Source organism: Odocoileus virginianus, chromosome 23 (assembly GCF_023699985.2).
Source record: "Odocoileus virginianus isolate 20LAN1187 ecotype Illinois chromosome 23, Ovbor_1.2, whole genome shotgun sequence".
NCBI lineage: Eukaryota > Metazoa > Chordata > Mammalia > Artiodactyla > Cervidae > Odocoileus > Odocoileus virginianus.
The window spans coordinates 48,390,073-48,410,951 of record NC_069696.1 but is presented as its reverse complement, the minus strand read 5'-3'; the positions used below and the strand labels follow the sequence as shown (position 1 = coordinate 48,410,951).

The following is a 20,879-nucleotide window of genomic DNA, read 5'->3' as shown; positions in this document are numbered from 1 at the left end:
CCAAAAAAGAAGAGGTTACAGCCAGAGCCAAGCCTCTGTGACCCATGAATTAGAGAGGACCTAGAGATATATGCTTACCTTTCTTTGCCACCATCTGCACAGACCTGAGCAGGTTAATAAAGGTAACACAAAACATTTGTCCAGTTCTCAAATTACTTGAATGTCTTCTGAGCCAGGATCCCCGAAGGAAAGTGTTTCATGGTCTCTGATCTCTATGGTCTCTGATCTCTTGCCGCATCCTTGAGGAGGAGGTGCCTTGGAATGCTGTGTCCAACATTTCTGCTTATTCTCCTATCTCAGGAACTCAGAGACGAAGAGACTAGCTTTTAGATCAGTGTTTAATGCTGAAGTAATAAAAGCGATCACGCCTTGGGAATTTAAATTGTCCATGTTAATTTTGTAGATATTCAAATATGTTCTTTCCTGTGTGTTCCTGATTGTGTCTCTGTGTGTTATTAGATCCTTCACTGAAGAATCTATCCCAGGAAATCATAGAACTACTGAAAAAGCTGGTCGGGCTCGAGAGTTTCTCATTAGCCTTTGCCTCTGTACAGAAACAGGCTACTGAGAAAAGGGCACTCCGGAAAAAGAGAAAGGCTTTGGAGGTAGGCTTGCTGCTTGAAATTAACCTGTTCATTGGACTTAACTATTTTTAACCAGGCGTGTGTGCATGTGTGTGTCATACTTGCTCAGGGGGGAAAGAGAAATTGGCTGTGTTTGAGAGGTGGGACTTTATAGCTGGGGCTCCAGATTTTGTGATTTTCAAAAATGGTCCATTTCTGCATTTGATTTTTATTGGTTTAACATTTACTTTAAAAGTAATACAAAATTTCTATTCTTTTTTCAAGTTTGTAACTAATCCTGATATTGCTGCCAAGAAAAAGCTGAAGAAACACAAAAACAAAAGTGAAGCAAAGAAGAGAAAGATTGAGTTCCTGCGTCCAGGCTATAAGGCCAAAAGACAAAAGAGCCACAGCCTGAAAGATTTAGCAATGGTGGAGTAAAGTGTTCCCTGTGCTAACAGTGTCCAACTTACCCTAAACGTGAACTTTCTGGTCTACCTGCTGGTCCAAAATCATAGCAGGTTTTATTATTTAAACTTTGGCATAGATTGTATAATATTATACAGTTTAATATAATTCATGTTTGTTTTTAATTAAAATATTTCATAATACTACTGTTATCTTCACTGTCTAAAAAGCATTTGACACTAATGATAAAAGAGTTTTAAAATGTACTTTTCTTTTTAAAAATACACATTAAATTAGCAAGACAACAGGTAGAAGAAGTTAGGAGTAAATCAAGCAGATGATTTGCAGAATTACAAAATTTGATATACAGATACATATACCCATTTGAATACAGAGTTCCAAAGAATAGCAAGGAGACACAAAAAAGCCTTCCTCAGTGATCAGTGCAAAGAAAAAGAGGAAAACAGTACAATGGGAAAGACTAGAGCTCTCTTCAAGAAAATAAGAGATACCAAGGGAGCATTTCATGCAAAGACGGGCTCAATAAAGGACAGAAATAGAATGGACCTAACAGAAGCAGAAGAGACTAAGAGGCAGCAAGAATACACAGAAGGACTATACAAAAAAGATCTTCATGACCCAGATAACCACGATGGTGTGATCACTCACCTAGAGCCAGACGTCCTGGAATGCAAAGTCAAGTGGGCCTTAGGAAGCATCACTATGAACAAAGCTGGTGGAGGTGATGGAATTCCAGCTGAGCTATTTCAAATCCTAAAAGATGATGCTTTGAAAGTGCTGCACTCAATATGCCAGCAAATTTGGAAAACTCAGCAGTGGCCACAGGACTGAAAAAGGTCACCTTTCATTGCAATCCCAAAGAAGGGCAATGCCAAAGAATGCTCAAATACACACACAATTGCACTCAGCTCACACGCTAGCAAAGTAATGCTCAAAATTCTCCACGCTAGGCTTCAACATTACGTGAACCATGAACTTCCAGATGTTCAAGCCAGATTTAGGAAAGGCAGGGGAACCAGAGATCCGATAGCCAGCATCCATTGGATCATAGAAAAACCAAGAGAATTCCAGGTAAGTATTTGCTTTATTGATTAAGCCAAAGCCTTTGACTGTATAGATCACAATAAACTATGGAAAATTCTGAAAGAGATGGGAATACTAGACCACCTGACCTGCCTCTTGAGAAATCTGTATGCAGGTCAAGAAGCAACAGTTAGAACCGGACATGGAACAGACTGGTTCCAAATTGGGAAAGGAGTACATGAAGGCTGTATATTGTCACCCTGCTTATTTAACTGATATACAGAGTACATCATGCGAAATGCTGGGCTGGATGAAGCACAAGCTGGAATCAAGATAGCTGGGAGAAATCTCGATAACCTCAGATATGTAGATGACACCACTCTTATGGCAGAAAGGGAAGAAGAACTAAAGAGCTTCTCAATGAAAGTGAGAGAGGAGAGTGAAAAAGCTGGCTTAAAACTCAACATTAAAAAAACCAAGATCATGGCATCTTATCCCATTACTTCATGACAAATAGATGGGGCAACAATGGAAACAGTGACAGACTTTATTTTGGGGGGCTCCAAAGTCACTGCAGATGGTGACTGCAGCCATGAAATTAAGACACTTGCTCCTTGGAAGAAAAACTATGACCAACCTAGACAGCATATTAAAAAGCAGAGACATTACTATGCCAACAGAGGTCTGTCTAGTCAAAGCTATTTTTTTCCAGTAGTCGTGTGGATGTGAGAGTTGGACTATAAAGAAAGCTGAGGGCCAAAGAATTGATTCTTTAGAACTGTGATATTGGAGAAGACTCTTGAGAGTCCCTTGGACTGCAAGGAGATCTAGCCAGTCCATCCTAAAGGAAATCAGCCCTGAATATTCATTGGAAAGACTGATGCTGAAGCTGAAACTCCAGTACTTTGGCCACCTGATGTGAAGAACTGACTCAGCAGAAAAGACCCTGATGCTGGGAAAGATTGAAGGCAGGAGGAGAAGGGGACAAAAGAGGATGAGATGGTTGGATGGCATCACCGACTTAATGGACATGAATGTGAGCAAGCTCTGGGAGTTGGTGATGGACAGGGAAGCCTGGTGTGCTGCAGTCCGTGGGGTTACAAAGAGTCAGACACAACTGAGCGACTGCTGAACTGAAAACATGAGCATTAAGAAAGACCTGGACAAATGGAGAAGTTTCACTACATTCATGGGTAGGAAGATTTAGTATCATAAGTTGCTAGTTCTTCCCCAGTTGGAAACCTGTGGTTACATACAAATCTGAGCAAAATCCCAAAGAAGTTCTTCATATTATCCCAACAAACTGATTCTGAAATGTACATGGAAGAATAGTAAGTCGAAAATAGCCATGATACTCTTACAAAAGGAAAATAGGGTGAGGGGCTTGCCCTGTCAAATAATGAAAAATAAGATAAAAAGTGCTATCTAGAGAGGGATGATGTGATAAAAATTAAGAACTTCTATTTACAAGAAGACGCAACTGGGACGTGGTATGTACCTTGTACTGATAAAGGATTAATAGTACCCAGACTATATAAGAAACACCTATAATCAAAGAAGATAATACAGTTGAAAAAGTGGCAAAATATAGAAATAGGCATTGCAGAGGAAATATAAGTGGCCCTTTAGCCCAGTTAGCAAATACGGCTATAACAGGTCTTAAGTACTTCCGTACTGGTTAGCAAGTCCTTACCTTGAGACCACTTCGTGGTGGCGCTCATGAACTTCAGAACTGCTACCCTGGCTGTGTGAGTGCCTGGACACCACTGTCTCCCCAACCAGAGATTAAAGGGCCAAAGCCTGCACTAGTAGGGTCAGAGTATCAGCTATGTCTGCTAGTTACTTTTTTTGAGTCACTCCTGTATTAACCTTGTTAGTAATCAGGAAAATGCAGATTGACATGTAAATGAAACTCCATTTTGAACCCTTCAGACAACACCAAATGTTGGCAAGCATGGTGGAGGAAAGGGAACTTTTTTTATAAAACACTTTGGAAAACAGTCTGGCATTATCTTGTTCAACCATATGGTATCTTTTGCCTCTCTACACTTGATGTATTAAACAGAAGCAATATATTTTAGTATCCAATACATTTCGAAGGGTAGGGGGAGGAAAAATCATCCTACACTTTACATTTTATTTAACTCATATTTGTCTAAGTCTTTCTGACAGCTTCCTAAAACTCATTATTTTACAGATAAGGAATCTCCTCTTGGGTTAAATAATCTACCTAAGGGTGACACAGGTTGAACGTGGCAGAGTCAATTAAACCTGGGACTGAAAGCCTATGCTCTTTATGGTGACGGGGTTAGAATATTACAGCATGTGGCATAGGAATCAAATGTTCAAACATTCATGAACTTCACAATTTGTGTTATGATGCAGTCTGTATCTCAAACAGGAGTTCTCACACTTCCAAGGTGTTTGTAATATCCCAAAAGAATAAACGTGGGGCATCCTGGAAAGCAGACCCAATTCTAAGTGATTTAAAGTGCAGGTATTTGCTTTTATAAAAAATTTCTGAATCAAAAAAGTTATTAATACTAAAGGCAAAGTCAGGAAAAATAAATATCTCAAGTATATTGAGCACGGCTTTGTTTTCATCAGTATTTAATCATTTTAATCAGCAGTTAATCAATATTTATTCCAGTAAACATTTATTGAGAGCCCAGTACCAAGTATGTGCCAGGTGCACCACACTAGACGCAAGGGGTTCTAACAGTAAATAAGGTATGGTCCCCGCCCTCAAGGAGCTTGCGTTTCCACAATTTAAGTGCGTCTCAGGTATGCTGATAATAGAGCTCCACTCTCGATTTGTCTTTAAATTCGATCACGTGGCACAGCACCACTACCAACCAATTATAAAACAATGTTAGCGCTCAAAGACACCTTTGATATTATTTGTACAAAAAGAAAAACCAAACAGAAACTGATGGAGTGCCCTTTGCGCCTAGAACTCATAAGGTCTGATTTCAGGATTGGTCCTTTTCAGGCTTCTCATGAAACAAGACTCAGTAGATTTTTATAAATATAAACATTCAACCTCCTATAACATACCTGTACAGCTGTTCCTGCTAGACAAGGACCTTCTCATTTATACCAGCTTAACGTCAGTGCATGCTCTATACCCCATCCTATTCTTTGTGGCAAATCAGAGGGATCAGGATCACCCAAGTGCGGGCCTTTGCTACCATGGCTATTTGTCAGGCACTGTTTGCCTGCCAGGGTTGCGCCTCCCCACACTTCTATTTTCACAATGTCCTGAACCACTGGGGAGTGCTCATCCATTTGGGTACAAGTCTAACACTAGCTATGTGCCACTGACCAGAAAGGGACCCAAGTATAAAGCACTGATGTACTATTTTCCTAGCTGACAAACATACAGCCTACCATTTTTAACCATGAACATATTCTGAGGTGCCATAATGTGCCAGGCATCATACTGGACGTCAGGGATATGAACATGAAAAGGACAGTTTGCCCATCAGGAGTGCCTGGCAAACTATGACACAATGTCAGTTATATGCTGCTAGTACTACTGGGCACACTGGGAACACACGCTCCTGGAAGAAGGCCTGAAAAACACTGCTCCCAGTTTTAGTAATTACTAAGGTCTATTTATTTCTGTCTCACTGTAGACTGGGTTGTTTGTAAAGTTCCTTTTAAAAGTCCTTAGGAAATAATTGTTTTTGATAGTCTAGCAGCAGTAAGCCTAATTTTTAAAATCAGGAATACTCAGTTTCTCTCCCTCTAAAATCAATAAGATTTTGACTTTTCACCAAAGTTACACGTTCAATTACAGGTAGATAGAAGGAACCAAAGGCAGTAAAAACATCCTTTACAATGCTTCTTAAAATAAGTCTTGTTTTCAAAAAATTTCCCTTAATGTGAAATTTTGTTTACCGTGTTGTGAATTCAATCAAATATAACCATTTAGGACTATTTCTACTACCTCTACTAGTATGGAAAATTTTATAGACATTATTTTGAATCTACTATGTCTACTTCTATTAGCTTAATTTTACATAAGGAATTAAGTTGTGTTGTCAATGTTGGCACTTCCAGGAATTTATAGTATAGTTCATGGGACAAGCTTCTGACCCTTAAATCTCTCTGTAAGCCCTGTATTCCCACCACCCTGGCAGGTGACTTTAGTCAAGCCAGTCTATCAGCATTTTGGGTCCATGTCCATAAAAATGAAGATGTAAAAATGATGTCCTAGCAACATGGCAGGATTCCTGTACAAATTGACTGAGTAGGTCCAAATCTGAAAAAAATTTCCAAACAGCTAAAAATACTATAAAATGATAATTACAGATAAGTCAGTGAAATTAGCCACCAAAATAATTATTTCATGCCTATAACCAAAAGCTTTTAAATGAAACAGCTTAGACCAAGTGGTCATTAAGAAATGCACACTATAATTACCCACGCTAGGTTCCGGCCTACTCTATTGAGCCTAATCTTTGGAAAAACCTAATTCATTTTAGAGGGAAAAATCTGAATTAAGATATAAATTAGTATTAATACAAACAAGATGCAACCACTAATTTAAAACCTGGAGGGCTTTTTCCTCATTAAGAGAACATTCTTTAATAGGACTGTATCTGAATAAGAACTGCATACAAATAGAATATATACCTTAACACAAGATAACAAGGAAGGAATATTTTACATTATATAGGACAGACATTCAGTTGGTTCAATCACGATGAGTTACCCTTCCAACCAAATACTTAGTTTTACTATGTATTATAAATGTTCCAGTCAGTTCGGTATATGCTGACAATCAGACAGCTTTAAAATTTAGTAGTGTGGAGCACACTTAACTGTTTCCAAAGGGATATGTGATGTGGTCTTCGTTTCAGAGGAGCAAAAGTGACTGAATTACTGTCTGCTCTTTAATGTTTCAACTAACCTGTGAAGAGAAAATGAACAGTTTCACAAAATTAACTTCAGATTTCCAGGTATAGAGAATAATTTTTTATAATATAAATTTCATACTGAAGATGAATTCCAAAGCACTTTAAATGATGAAAGTTAAGACGGTTATATTAGAAGAATGAGGTTATGGACTCAATTTCCACAAGGGTGTATTTTAGCTCTCACTTTGTCTATGCTTTGAATGAAAAATCAAAAACAACCAAATAGCCACTTTCCAGGCTGCTACCTACTATAGCCAGGCCAGATGTGGATAATTCAGAGATGAAAACTAGCCTCAGTCCTCAAGATGATAATTTAATAAGCAAATGCACAAACCAACTACAAGACAGTGTAACAAGTACTACTATATCACTGATCTCTGACAAGGACATCTGTGTGTGGTAAGGCAGTGGGCCTGGAGGTATGGAAGGCTCCTGAGAAGCGGAGAGCCTCAACCTAAGTCCTGAGGATAAGGAACCGGAGGGTGAGGTGAGTAAGGGAAAAAGCTAGAAATGTAGCAGATAGGTGGTTTACCTAACTATAATTAGTACCTGTGGCTAAAACAAAAGCAGATGTAGATGAAAACCAGTGGAAGAAAAGAAAAGGGTGGAGGAACTTAATATGATAAACTGCAAAGTAATCTGATTTCATCCTTAAGACCAAAGGGAAATTACAAATGCATGGACACACAAATCCACAAATGGCTTCTGGAAACATGACACTTACCATTCCATTGCCTCATCAAGGCCAGTGCCTTTGGTTGCTGAAGTTTTGAATATTTGCCATTTTCGGTCCTTCAAGGCAGGTAACCCAAGTGAATTTGCCATTTCTGAGGGAGTCATTGCCTGTTCCATGTCCTGCTTATTTGCAAACACCACTAAAATCGCTTTTCTCAGCTCTTCTTCCTAAATAAAATAAAAAAATATTTCCTCTAATCAATTTGCTCCTGAGTTTAGGAAGAAATGCCAAAAAAAAAAATCTGTTATTTTAAAAGCTATTTTCTAGCTCCTTTTTGTATTTCTTTACTCCACTTAGAAGTTTTTGTGTACAAAGGTAAAACAAACTGGTTTTGTGTCTGTAAGTTTTAATAGTCCTGATTCAGCCTCCACATGTACTTTATATCACTAATAAATAAATAATGATTAAATCAAATAAAAGTTAATTCCTAAAGAATGAATACAATTTTTAGTTTTCTATGGAGAAAGATTACACAAGTCAAATCCTAATACCACAAATAACCTAACAACAATCCAATACAATTTGAGAACTGTGAACTGAAGTTAATAATCCATTTCTTTTATGCCATACTTTATATAATAAAAATTTATTATACCATGTGAATTATAGCTAAATAAAGCTTATATTTTAAAAATATGTTATACCCAAGGCAATTAACCAGTCCCTTAAAATTCCTTACACTTTGAATTTGGTCTAAGATGCTCTTATGATAAGTCTGACGCTATGTTGTTTAAAAAAAAAATTTAGGCAAAACTTCAAACCTTTAGGTTGAAATTTATAAATTGGAAGCTACTAAGAAGTTAATCATCCAAGAACTCAGAAGTCCAAAATAGTCGAAGTCTTGCTTCTAACTAGGAATCAAGTTGTCTAGAACTTAAACATTTAATAATTGAGTAAGTCAGAATCATTGTTTCAGTGGGAAAAGGAAACCTATACATCTAATTTTCTCAAGCAAAGGCAATTTCATTATTAAGTTAATCACTAGTACATTTGAGAAGCTTATTTAACAATTTTAAGATCTTTTAAGTGACTACTTAATGTACCCTCTAAATTCAGTTAGCTTATCAGTGTCTTACAAACCTCAGTGAATGTAATGTATTGGGTTTTTAGTTAAGAGCTATTATACACTGTTCCACACATCAGCGGTACAAGGTAAATGCAAAGAACTTTACACTTTAGGGTGGGAAGCATACATAAGTAAACAAATACGTTTAAAATAATGGAAAGAAATGGTAAGTAGTTAGAAAGAATAAAGTAAGATAAAGAGTTAGAAGACAACTGAGACCTCCTCTCTGAGGAAGAAACATGAGATAAAACATGTCATGAAGACAGCTACACAAAGATTTAGGGAAAGAGAATTCCAAGTAGGAGAGGCAAGTGCAAAACCCTAAACCAGGCGTCAGGTACACAAACTCAGTGAGCACAGAAAAGAGATACCGGTGCAGCTGAGGCACTGCAAACGCAGGGAAGAGTGAAAAAATGATACAGCTGGGAGAGGCAAACAGGCCAGAACTGTGCCAGAAATCCAGACTTCTCTGGGCTTCAGTGCTTCTAAAACAAATATACTTTATCATTTATATACTTATATAATAAATCTGCTTCCATATGCTAATTTATACAACCAGAAATAAAGACATTAAAAAAACAATCACTTCACAGGAGTGACTTAGAATGGTCACTTCAGTTTAGAAAGGGTTTAGCTCTGAATTTTCTGGAAGTTAAGGAATTTAAAGGAAGTTATAGGACTGGAAATTTTTTTTTGTCTTCAACTCTCTCCCCAACAGTATTTTTGGAATAGAAAGTAATTTGCATAAAAGAACATGATACTAAAGACGTGGGTGTGGGGGAGACCCCTGTTGTTTCCCTTTTAATTATTTCTGCATGTGACAATAAATAATAAAAAGAGCTAGGAAATATAAATGACTTACCCACATTTTAATAGTTTTCTTACCTCCAACATAGCAACTAACTCTGATTTGGAAATGCCAATTCGGTCTCGGTCACAACTGTCTACTACATAAATGACTGCATCTGTGTTTGAATAATAACATCTCCAGTATGGCCTAAAGAAAATTCAGAAAGGGAGAATATATTATTATTTGAAAAATGAAACTGATAGGTTAATTTATATTCTAGGACTTGGCTATGGTGGGGTGAAGGGTGTTACTTGCCAATCCTTTCCCACCCGTATCAGTATCAATGCCATAATGATTGTTTCTGATGGACATGTATCATATCCCTCAGATGGGAATGGGTAGAAAGAATATTGATAGAACATAGGATCAAGGAGCTTCAGAATGAGTTTAGACTACAGGCTGAGAGAAGAATCTATAAAATCACTAAATGTACTGATGAAAAAATGTTTCATACAGACCTGATCACTGTATCTTATAAATCTTTAACTAGAAACTCCTTAAGAGAAATGGGTTCTTTAAAAATAATTTTAGTCACAGACTTTAAATTGATCACTGAAGACAAGAAGTAGAAATGGCTAAAATTAACAAATGACCCCAAAGTGGTTCAAGAAATAAAATGAGTTAAAAGGCAGCAGAATGCTTGGGGAATGCATCCAGTCCTAAATGGTGAGCCCAAAAGGTATTTTCATTAAATCCAAAACAGTCTGCTTCACAGAGGAAGGGACTGACAAGAATTAACTAGAGGATTCTTTTTATTTAAAAACTACACCCTTATGGCAGAAAGTGAAGAACTAAAGAGCCTCTTGATGAAAGTGAAAGGAGAGTGAAAAAGCTGGCTTAAAGCTCAACATTCAGAAAACTAAGATCATGGCATCCAGTCCTATCACTTCACGGCAGATAGATGGGGAAACAGTGGAAACAGCGGCTGACTTTATTTTTCTGGGCTCCAAAATCACTGCAGATGGTGACTGCAGCCATGAAATTAAAAGATGCTTACTCCCTGGAAGGAAAGTTATGACCAACCTAGACAGCATATTAAAAAGCAGAGACATTACTTTGCCAACAAAGGTCCGTCTAGTCAAGGCTATGGTTTTTCCAGTGGTCATGTATGGATGTGAGAGTTGGACTATAAATAAAGCTGAGCACTGAAGAATTGATGCTTTTAAACTGTGGTGTTGGAGAAGACTCTTGAGAGTCCCTTGGACTGCAAGGAGATCCAACCAGTCCATCCTAAAGGAGATCAGTCCTGGGTGTTCATTGGAAGGACTGATGCTGAAGCTGAAACTCCAGTACTTCGGCCACCTGATGCGAAGAGCTGACTCATTTGAAAAGACCCTGATGCTGGGAAAGATTGAGGGCAGGAGGAGAAGGGAACGACGGAGGATGAGATGGCTGGATGGCATCATCGACTCGATGGACGTGGGTTTGGGTGGACTCCCAGAGTTGGTGATGGACAGGGAGGCCTGGCATGCTGCGGTTCATAGGGTCACAAAGAGTTGGACATGACTGAGCGACTGAACTGACCTGACTGAAGTAATCCGGTCTTCAGACTTGCATGGAAAAAATTCTCATCCAAGTGATATAGGAAAAACTGACTTCCGTAGATTTTAATTTTTTAGTTGAAAATCTTTAATTCTCAGATTTAATTGAGAGAATAAGGCGGTTTTACCTCATTTTAAACTAGGTGGCTCCCATTACATTACAAAAGAAGACATACTTTGGTTTACTGCTGTTAACCCTAAAAGAGCAATAAAGACCCCAATACTACAAGATGGTCTGGCCTTTGTGCCATACCTGATGCTCGTCTGTCCTCCCAAATCCCAGACCTGGAACTTAAGGTTCTTGTATGTTACTGTCTCAACGTTAAATCCAATGGCTGGAAAAGAAAGCAGATTAACAGTGTATGTAGACTAATACATTCTGTCTTCAAAGTGTCCTGAGTTTCAGCGATTAGTGGTAAATGTTGAATCACATTATTAGTTCAAATACTATTCCATTTACGACAGTATGCTGTGCTATACATACACACACACCTCCCCCCCACAATAAGCAAGATCAATCCCACTTTCAGGGTATAGAAGAACCCCCAGCCACCTCTGCAATTAGATATTCTTAGCTAAATGGAAATCCTGTTATGTTAAACACTGGCATACAAAAGCATTCAGAAAGTTATACTTAGGACAGTTGTAAACATATTACAAAAATGGAATTTTGGTAGATAGCAAATAGGATAAAAGCCTAGATTCTAAACTTCAGTAAGGCACAGCAATGGCTGTATACCTCTTTATGGAGGCTGAGTTTGCTAAGGCAGGGAATCTCACAGGCCCTCTGAAGACTTCCTCAAGAACTCATCCACAGTAAGGTCACAGCTAGATGGTCAAAGGGAGGAGTCTCAACCCCTTCCCCTGCCATCCTTCTTAGGTGGGGCTTGGCATCACATGCCTAAGGCAAGATACTATTATTTTCAATGAAAGGAATCCAGAGGAGCTGGAGAGGATGCTATACATATAGCATCCTCTATACATATAAGGAGCTATACATATAAAAATTAATAAAATTTTACAAACAAAAAAAAATCGAAGTAAAATATAACTTATAGCTATAATTGGACAATTAATTTTTTAGATTTAAGTTTATACTGGTAAACAATGCTTAAGAGTATATATGGCAAGTATAAAAAAATTACTATAGCAAATCTGAGTAAAAAAGTAAAAACCAAGTTCATGATGTCTCCCTTAGAATTAGGTAGCAGTGTAATCACCATATTCAACCTCAATTACAAATGTTTATTTGCAGAGGAGAAGGACGTGGTATAAATCACATTTGCTGAAACGCAATCCACTGAGCTGTGGGTACCGCAGGGGCCACCACGACTCAACTGCAGCACAGATGGGTGATTTGAGAACCAAAAGCCAAAGAAGCTGAAATTTCTTGAAGGTGGTACCAAGAACTAACAGATGACACAGCTCAAAAAGTTCTTTTGTAAAAGCTAGACTTTTCTTTTTTAATCTGGAAATATAAATAGTACTAAATAGAAATACCTTGAGTGACGGAGTAACTTAAAGACACAAGTATTCTTGAGCAAAGTCTACAAACTATTAAACTTAGTTTAAGTATACTAATCTTCAGGGCAAGTAACAGAACAGTCTTCTTATGTAGTAAATTAGGACTACTGAAGAATATTTTTCTAAGATATCAATTGATTTAAAGGTGTTACTTTTCTGGATATTTTTAAATTCCAGATTAATTCAACACTCAGTCTCTTCAACTCAGATTTTTAAAAATAATCAATAGGATTACTAAAAAAAAAAAAAAACTAATTTTAATCAAATAATAACAAGTACAGAAAAAAAAACACTGCACATGTAATAGTATAACTTAGTATCAACATACTGGTAATTCTTTACTCAGATTTACAAAGTATTTTATATACCTGATTCATTTTCCTTATTCACTGGCTTTATTTTCAAAGCCAATGAATATTTATTATCTTCATTTTATCAATAAAGATACTGGCTCTCAATGATACTATGTGGCTTAACTCTACCCAACTTTTAAAACAGCTCTAAACAGCAGAACCCAGCCATGCACAGGGGTTCATAAATTACACCAAACTGTCTGTAAATTTATGAAAAAAATGTTGTCAATATTATGCTCACAGAAGTCTACAAATCTTATTAATTACATTACATATGTATACAGAAATAAATTTTTTTCAATGGAAAACAAAAGCCCCTATTTATAATTAGTTTATCATACCAACACTTACTAGGAATAGTAGTCACAACTTCTCCAACCTGTAATCTGTACAAAATTGTAGTTTTTCCTGCTCCATCTAATCCCAAAATTAAAATCCTCATTTCCCGAGTTCCAAACAGACTGGAAAAAATGCTTGAGAAAAAGCCACCTTAGAAAATAACAAAAATGTATTTCAATATCATTTCAAGGACCAAATCCACAAAACATTTAATCTTGCTCTTTAAAAGCTATACTAAATTCAGTAACATTGTAATATTTTCCTCCATTCATAGGCACATTGCTTCCAGTGAAATACATCATTCAACATCACACTAGTAATTACTGATTGTTACCATGTCCTGGATACTATGTTAGGCAGGCTCAGAAGATATACTCAAAAATAAGAGAAATATGACTCCCCTCATGGAGCTCACTTTCTAAACAAGAGAATATGGATAGCTTAACGTGATATCCTCATTAAAGAGCAAATTAGAATGAGAGTGGGACAATGAGGTCCTTGAACAGGAGAAGCAGTTATTATTGCTGTACAACAGCAGTACCATGAGTACTTTCAATCACTGAGAATTCTCTGTAAGGAATGTAACTTGCAAAGAAATTGAGACAGAAGCCAAAAATAACAAAAATTGTTTTTGATGGAAAACATTTAAAAAATAATAAAAAGCTACATTCAACATACCATGAACTATTACCAGAAAGCTTCCTATACACAAGGTATTGTGTAATATAAAAGCACTTGTGAACAGAGAATAGAATGGTGGTTACCAGATGCTAGGAAAGTGGGGAAAAGGACACAGTCAGTGTTAGTCAAAGGATATACACTTTGATTAGAAGATTCATTCTGGAGATCTAATGAACATCATGGTAACTATATTTAATAAATAATGTACATTTGAAATTTTCCAAGACAGCAGATCTCAAAGTGTTCTCATCCCACACACAAAAAGGGTAACTGTAAGGTGATGGACATGTTAATCAGCTTGAATGTGGTAATCACTTCACAGTGTACACATATATCAAAATATCATGCTGTACACCTTAAATATACATAATTTTTGTCAGTCATACCTCAATACAGCTGAAAAAAAGTTAAAATTTAAAATCATCCTCTGTCTCAGCAGGGCCTCCCAGTAATAGATTAAATTGTTGATGTGTGTTTAAATAAAATAACCCCTAAGAGTGACAGAGGTGGAAATTCAGAATCTTTACTATTTCTACAATCAAACAAGAAGCTCTTTTAAAATAAGTTCTTTCTTTAATGATTACCCCTCCCTACCCAATAAAAGCACTCTGGCCCTTTCTTACCAAAAGACAATTGAAAAGATTAGAAAAAAGTTACACTAACAATATAAAAAAGCTGACAACAGAAATGATGCTCACAAACAACACCTAGTTATTTTACAAAGAAATGACAAAATTAAAAACAAGTCTGGAAAAATGAATCCACCATGGGCTAGAGAAGACTGAAAGTTTGTAACATAAGGAGTGTGACTTGACAAAATCCTTTCTTACAGGTTAAAAACAGGCAGTAGGAAAAAAACTGACAGGGTTATGCAAAAAGACAAGAAGGCACTTCTGATGTTTCAGAGCAAGATGAAAACTCCCCAGAAAATAGCTGAGGTATTTAAATAACCCAAAGAATCTGCATCACTTGGAGAGTTGTGAGCAAGATAAAAATGTGCACCTTCATTTGGGCTCCAGTGGGGAGCGAAGCTCTCTACCTGCTGCTTTTGACGACAATGTAGATCTCTCAATTAGCACTCCAAAAATTGAGTTTAAAACGTCATCACTGACCAGTAATACTTTCCCTGCCCACTACCCTCTCCACATTCCTCTCTTACAGGAAAAGTTACAGGCAAGCAGATAAATGCCGTGTTGGCAATAAAACATTACGAGCAACACCTTTTGGATTTTAAACTGACGCTGTCCCAGCGACCAGGGAGAAAGTATCAAGCTGCCACTACAAGGTCAGAGCTCATCTTTCACCCAAGAAACCTTAGTGAACTTGCAACTGACATGTTGCCAAGCTTCGCAGACCAACTCCGTCCAGCAAGCGGCGCTGGGTCCGAGGAGGTAAGGGAAAAGTTCACCTGCCCGCGGTGACCCACCCCTGACGCCGCGGGCAGACAGGAAGCGAAGGTTCCAGGCAGAGTCCACGCACAAGAGCCAAGGTGAGTGAAGTAATCCGGGCTTCCCAGGCCTGCCCCTCTGTTCCTCCTCTCCCCAACCCCAGCCCCCTCGGCCTCGGCCTCTCGGTGCGCCCAGACTCCCTTCTCAGATCTCTCACCCATGATGAACCGCCTGTCCGCCCTCGTCGACTGTCAGAGACTGGCCCCGACCTCGGCAGCGACTCCTATTCGAGTCTTGGCGCCGCCACCTCCCCTCGCCTAGGCCTGCGCTCCGGCTCCGGCTCGGACTCTTAGCTCCCAGACAGTTTCTTTGGAAGCTTGGTCAGCCAGCAACTTCCACGTCGGACCTCCCGGCTAGGGCGGGAGCGAGGGGCCGCCGCGACTGCGCGCTGGAAACCGAGGCCTGAGCGTCCGCGTCGTCACTTTCGACGCAAGTCCCCGGCAGACAGGGTGTAGATATTGTGGAAGCCACGAGAGAAAAAAAAAGATTCAAGGACTTGGAGTTGCTCTTGCTTCTGTTTTCTTGGACAAGAAGGGCTTCCGAAGTAGGGAACTGTGAATTTTCATTTTAACTTCTGACACCAAGAAGTGACGAATCCGCCAACCAGGAATGCGCGTCGGACCTGGATGCGGCTGTCTGACTGGACCCGGGCGCAGGTTGCGGCGTCACAGAAAATTCCTGGTCCAGAAGCACCCTGCGGGGTTTACCTGATTTTCCGCCGTTCCTTTCTCGGATCAGGAAATAGAACTACATAGTAATGATAGGAAGAGCCCTGCGTCACCATTGCGGAGCAGCCTTACAGTGAGACCGCTATCGAGATTTCAGGCGTCGCAGTGGTCTGTAGGGTCAGCGTTAGAGCCCCTTCTTTCTTCCACCTGTACCTTTCCTCATACTAAAGTCATTACTCTTGGAAAGGTATGTATCTTTAGGGCAGCGTCATTTTTCAAAATGCAGTCCTTCTTGTTAATATTTTATTATCCTGTTAATATGTTAATATCCTTCTTTTTAATATTGACCTGGTATTGCAGTCCCTGCTTACTAGAAAGGAACATTTGAGGAAGCAGAATTATAGCAGCACGCTAGAATTAAAACTGGATACTTAGATTGTAAGTCAGTGGAATTTTATTCTTGAGACAAGCGTGTAGAATTGACGTCACCTCTTTCAAGTCTTTGCTCAGATTTTATTTGAAATTGCAACCTATCCTACATCCCCCTTATCCTGATATTTAATAGAACTTACCAGTTAACATAATTTACTTATTATGCTTATCTGTCTACTTTCTCTCACTAGACTATTACATCTGTGAATTCAAGTGTTTTTGTTTGCTCTTTTGTTCTTACACTTGGGCACTAAACAAATACTTGTTGGGAGAATGTGTTGAATTACAAGTTTTTAAGACCAATTACATAAGCATTAGTTAACTTAAACATATGCAACATTATTAAATTTGTTTCCTAAAATAGGCATATCTAAAGTTGATGAGAGGCCAAACCGTCTTCTAGAAAATTATGTTTGAAGAGAAACCACCAGATGGTGGTATTGCCTCAGGCCAATTCTCAGCGGAATGAGATCAGTTGGTCTAATTGATTTAATCCCTTTCAAATGTTATGGTACAATAATAATTTGTTAAATTTTAAAATGTGAACGCTTTAATATAGCCCAAGCAAGGAAAACACTTCCAAAATTCTTTTGACTGTAAAGCCACAATAGGATGGAGTAAGTTTAAAATTTTAAAGCTAGAAGGAACTTCAATTCCACCTATCTCAGTCACAGATGAAGAAGTGGAAAAGAGCTAAGCGATAGAGCTACAACATCTACTGTGATCGTTTGACTTCCAGACCTAAAGTAACTACATTATGATGCCTTCTGTAACTGTACGTTTGGTAAATTGATTTGCAAACCACCATACTGTAGTTTTCTGTAGTTTCCGAAGTTAGAAACTTAAGATTTAAGTGCGTTCCATTGTTAATGAAAGTTACATTCTTTGCTTAGATTTTATTCCAAGCAGAATGAAGCAGAACCTATGAAATATAATAAATCTAAAAGTGTAGTAAATATAAGCTTCAGAAGGGCTTCTCATACTGTGCATTTATAATTGTCTTTTAAACTAAGCAACATTTTGAAATCATAACTACATGTGTGATTTTCACATATTAGATATGTGTTATATTTCAAATGTTTCTTTGCAATAATATGTACTTTGTCAGAGAATTTCTCATTAGACTATGTGGTCTTTTTTTTAATTGAGAAATCATCCACGTACAGTAGCATCATTTTTTAGCATCATTGAATCATTTCAATTCAGTGGTTTTTCATATATTCATGAAGTTTGCAGCTATCACCACTATCAAATCCCAGAATATTTTCATCACCCCAAACAGAAATTATATACCCATTAAGCAATAACTCCCCACTGCTCCCCCAAGGAAACTGCCCTGGATGCTTCCCTCAAACCAACATTTGAGGGTTCTTATTTCACCACTTCCTCACCAACACTTATTTTTTACTTTTAACTTATAGCCATCCTATAGGTATGGAATGGTATCTCTTTGTGGATTTGATTTGAGTTTTCCTGGTGACTAATGATGTTGAACATCTTTTCGTGTGCTTATTGGCTATGTGTTTATCTTCTTTGAAGAGATGTCTACTCAAATCCTTTGCTTATTTTTTAATGAATTATTTGTCATCTTATTGTTGAGTTGTAAAAGTTCTCTATATATTTTGGAAACTAGACCTTTATCCAATATATGATTCACAAGTAACTTTCTCCAGTTCTGTGAATTGTGTTTTCACTTTGTTGATAGTATCCTTTAATGCACAAATTTAAAATCTGATGAAGCCCATAAATGTATTTTTATTTTTCAGCTTGTACTCTTTGTGTCATGTCTAAAAAAATATTGCCTAATCCAGGCTCACATCGATTTACACCCATGTTCTAAGAGTTTTGTAGATTTGGTTTTTAGATTTATGTCTCTGATCCATTTTTAATTGTTTTTGGTATAATTTATGAGGTAGGAGTCCAGATTCATTTTTCACATGTGCATACTCAGCTGTTCCAACACCATTGTTGAATCTGATTTCTCCATTAAATGGTCATGTCACTCTATTGAAAACCAGTTGACCATAACTGTACAGATTTGTGGACTTTTCAGTTCTAGTCCAGGGATGTTTATGTCTGTTCTTAGGTATTGTTCTTATACAATACCATCATGTAGCTTTGTGATAGATTTTGAAATCAAGAAGTATGAATTCTTTAACTTTGTCCTTTTTCAAGATTGTCTTGGCTGTTCTAGATCTATTGCATTTCTATATGAATTTTAGGATCAGTTGTTAATGCAAAGAAAGGCACTTAGAATTTCAGTAAGCATTACACTGACTCTGTAGGTTAATTTGAGAAATTTTGCCATCATAATAGTGAGTCTTCCCCATTCACAAACATGGGATGTTTTCCCATTAATTAGGGTCTTTACTTGTTTTCAGCAATATTTTGTAGTTTTCAGTGTACAGGTCTTATAGTTGTTTGGTTAAACTTATTCCTGAATATTTTGAGCTTTTTTGAGACTAAGGGTTCTTAACCTGGCATCATACAAATCCATCGATAGACTTGTGGGAGGATATAAACCTACTGGAATTGTCTCTAGAATTTTAACTCTCTGTGTACATGTATTTTTTCCCAGAAAGACAATCTAGCACTTCCATCATACTCTCATTTGATACACAATTTCAAAATACTCTTGAGAGATTAGTTACAAAGAACACCCATGCATTTAACACCCATCTGTAATAATCATCAATTTATGGCCATACTTCAGAGTCACTCTTGCTTCATAATTATCCCTACCATTTGCACCCACTCTCCCCACACCCAAACACTAAATTCTTTGTAACGAGGCTGTCCACACTTGGACCTGTCAGCTGTGGTTAGGGGAACAGTTTATTTCCGTTCAGTCACTCAGTCGTGTCCAACTCTGTGACCCCTGGACCGCAGCACGCCAGGCCTCCCTGTCCATCACCAACTCCTGGAGTTTACTCAAATTCGTGTCCATTGAGTCAGTGATGCTATCCAACCATCTCATCCTCTATCGTCCCCTTCTCCTCCTGCCCCCAATCCCTCCTAGCATCAGTCTTTTCCAATGAGTCAACTCTTTGCATGAGATGACCAAAGTATTGGAGTTTCAGCGTCAGCATCAGTCCTTCCAATGAACACCCAGGACTGATCTCCTTTAGGATGACTGGTTGGATCTCCTTGCTGTCAAGTCTTCTCCAACACCACAGTTCAAAAGCATCAATTCTTCGATGCTCAGAACAGCGCCCACTGGAAAATCATATTTGCTTTCATATGCACCATGTGGATGAATAAGGGTGCAGGAATGGGGAAGTTATAGAAGCTGGATACAGTAGGTATTCACTCTAGTTCTTTTTTAATACCAGCATTTGTCCTTTTGGGGAGGATGTGGCTGGCGTTAGATAAAGTCTTAAGGGCTCTTCCTAAACCATGCCTTGCTGTGATTGTCCTCTGTTCCAGAGGACACAACACAAGCCCCAGGAGCACAGGACCTGTGGTCTCTTTTGTAGACTGCCCTCTTGACCAACCCTACCCCCTCCTCCCACCTTCCCCTTTCCCCAAGGGCAAGGCTGGCTTGTCTGTCTATCAAAGTTATCATACCAGAAGTGAGAGCTTTTCTCTCGTTGCTTTATTTCCTCTCAAATCTCATTATAGAATGGGGGATATTTCTTATTTTGAAATTCTTGCCAGCTGGAGAAACTTGGGATAAGGAACAGTTTTGTTTTCTGACCCAGGAAGTCTGGGCTCTCTGTATTTCCTCCAAATTCTTCTTACACGTGGAAAAGCTCTCTAGTGCCTTTCTCACTTCCCATACCTTATCATATTCAGCTCTAAGAAGCCAGATGACACTATCAGTATTCTTCCTGGAAGTATATCAGTTCAGCAAGTTCATTTATCTCTATTTCAAGTTACCGCAGGCAGCATTTTTATCCACTGTTCCACAATTGTTTACCACAGTTCAGTCTTTTCCAAGCCTTCGTTAATATTTTCTCACCACCTTTCTACCCTTTCCTAAAATAATTTTCTCCAGTCCTCCAGCTCTCACTAACAGCCTCTTCATTTTTCCAGCCTTCACTCACAGTATGGTTCCTAAGTCAGTGCATGTACATGGGAAAATGCAATTTTTATGTACCGTATCCCTCTGGTACCGATTTCCAGGTCAGTTATTTATTGCTGTGTAACAAACTGCTTTGAAATGTAGGGACTTAAACCAGCAGTAAGTATTATTTATCACAGTGATATGGATTGGCTAAGCAGTTCTTTTCCTGATCTTGCTGGAGGCTGTTCACACAGCTGTGTGCACCTGGTACTTGGCTGAGTTGGCTGGCTTCTCT

The 20,879-nt window shown here is 38.2% G+C and overlaps 2 protein-coding genes across 2 annotated transcripts in view; one reads left to right on the top strand and one right to left on the bottom strand.

Annotated features, from left to right (window-relative positions):
• UTP20 (UTP20 small subunit processome component) overlaps positions 1–1,174 on the top strand; it is a 91,126-nt gene extending 89,952 nt beyond the window's left edge. Inside the window, exons 61-62 of the mRNA XM_070454080.1 lie at positions 460–605; positions 849–1,174. Coding sequence (XP_070310181.1) covers positions 460–605; positions 849–1,004 — 302 coding nt within the window. The 3' untranslated portion in view covers positions 1,005–1,174. The remainder of the gene's footprint in view (positions 1–459; positions 606–848) is intronic.
• A 3,434-nt stretch (positions 1,175–4,608) lies between these two features.
• On the bottom strand, positions 4,609–15,863 carry ARL1 (ARF like GTPase 1). The gene is made up of 6 exons (XM_020881164.2): positions 15,636–15,863; positions 13,362–13,499; positions 11,387–11,468; positions 9,628–9,739; positions 7,665–7,843; positions 4,609–6,933 (listed from the first exon to the last, which is right to left on the bottom strand). The coding sequence occupies exons 1-6, from the start codon at positions 15,637–15,639 to the stop codon at positions 6,903–6,905; spliced, it is 546 nt and encodes a 181-aa protein (XP_020736823.1). The 5' UTR covers positions 15,640–15,863; the 3' UTR covers positions 4,609–6,902.
• Between the last annotated feature and the right edge of the window lie 5,016 nt (positions 15,864–20,879).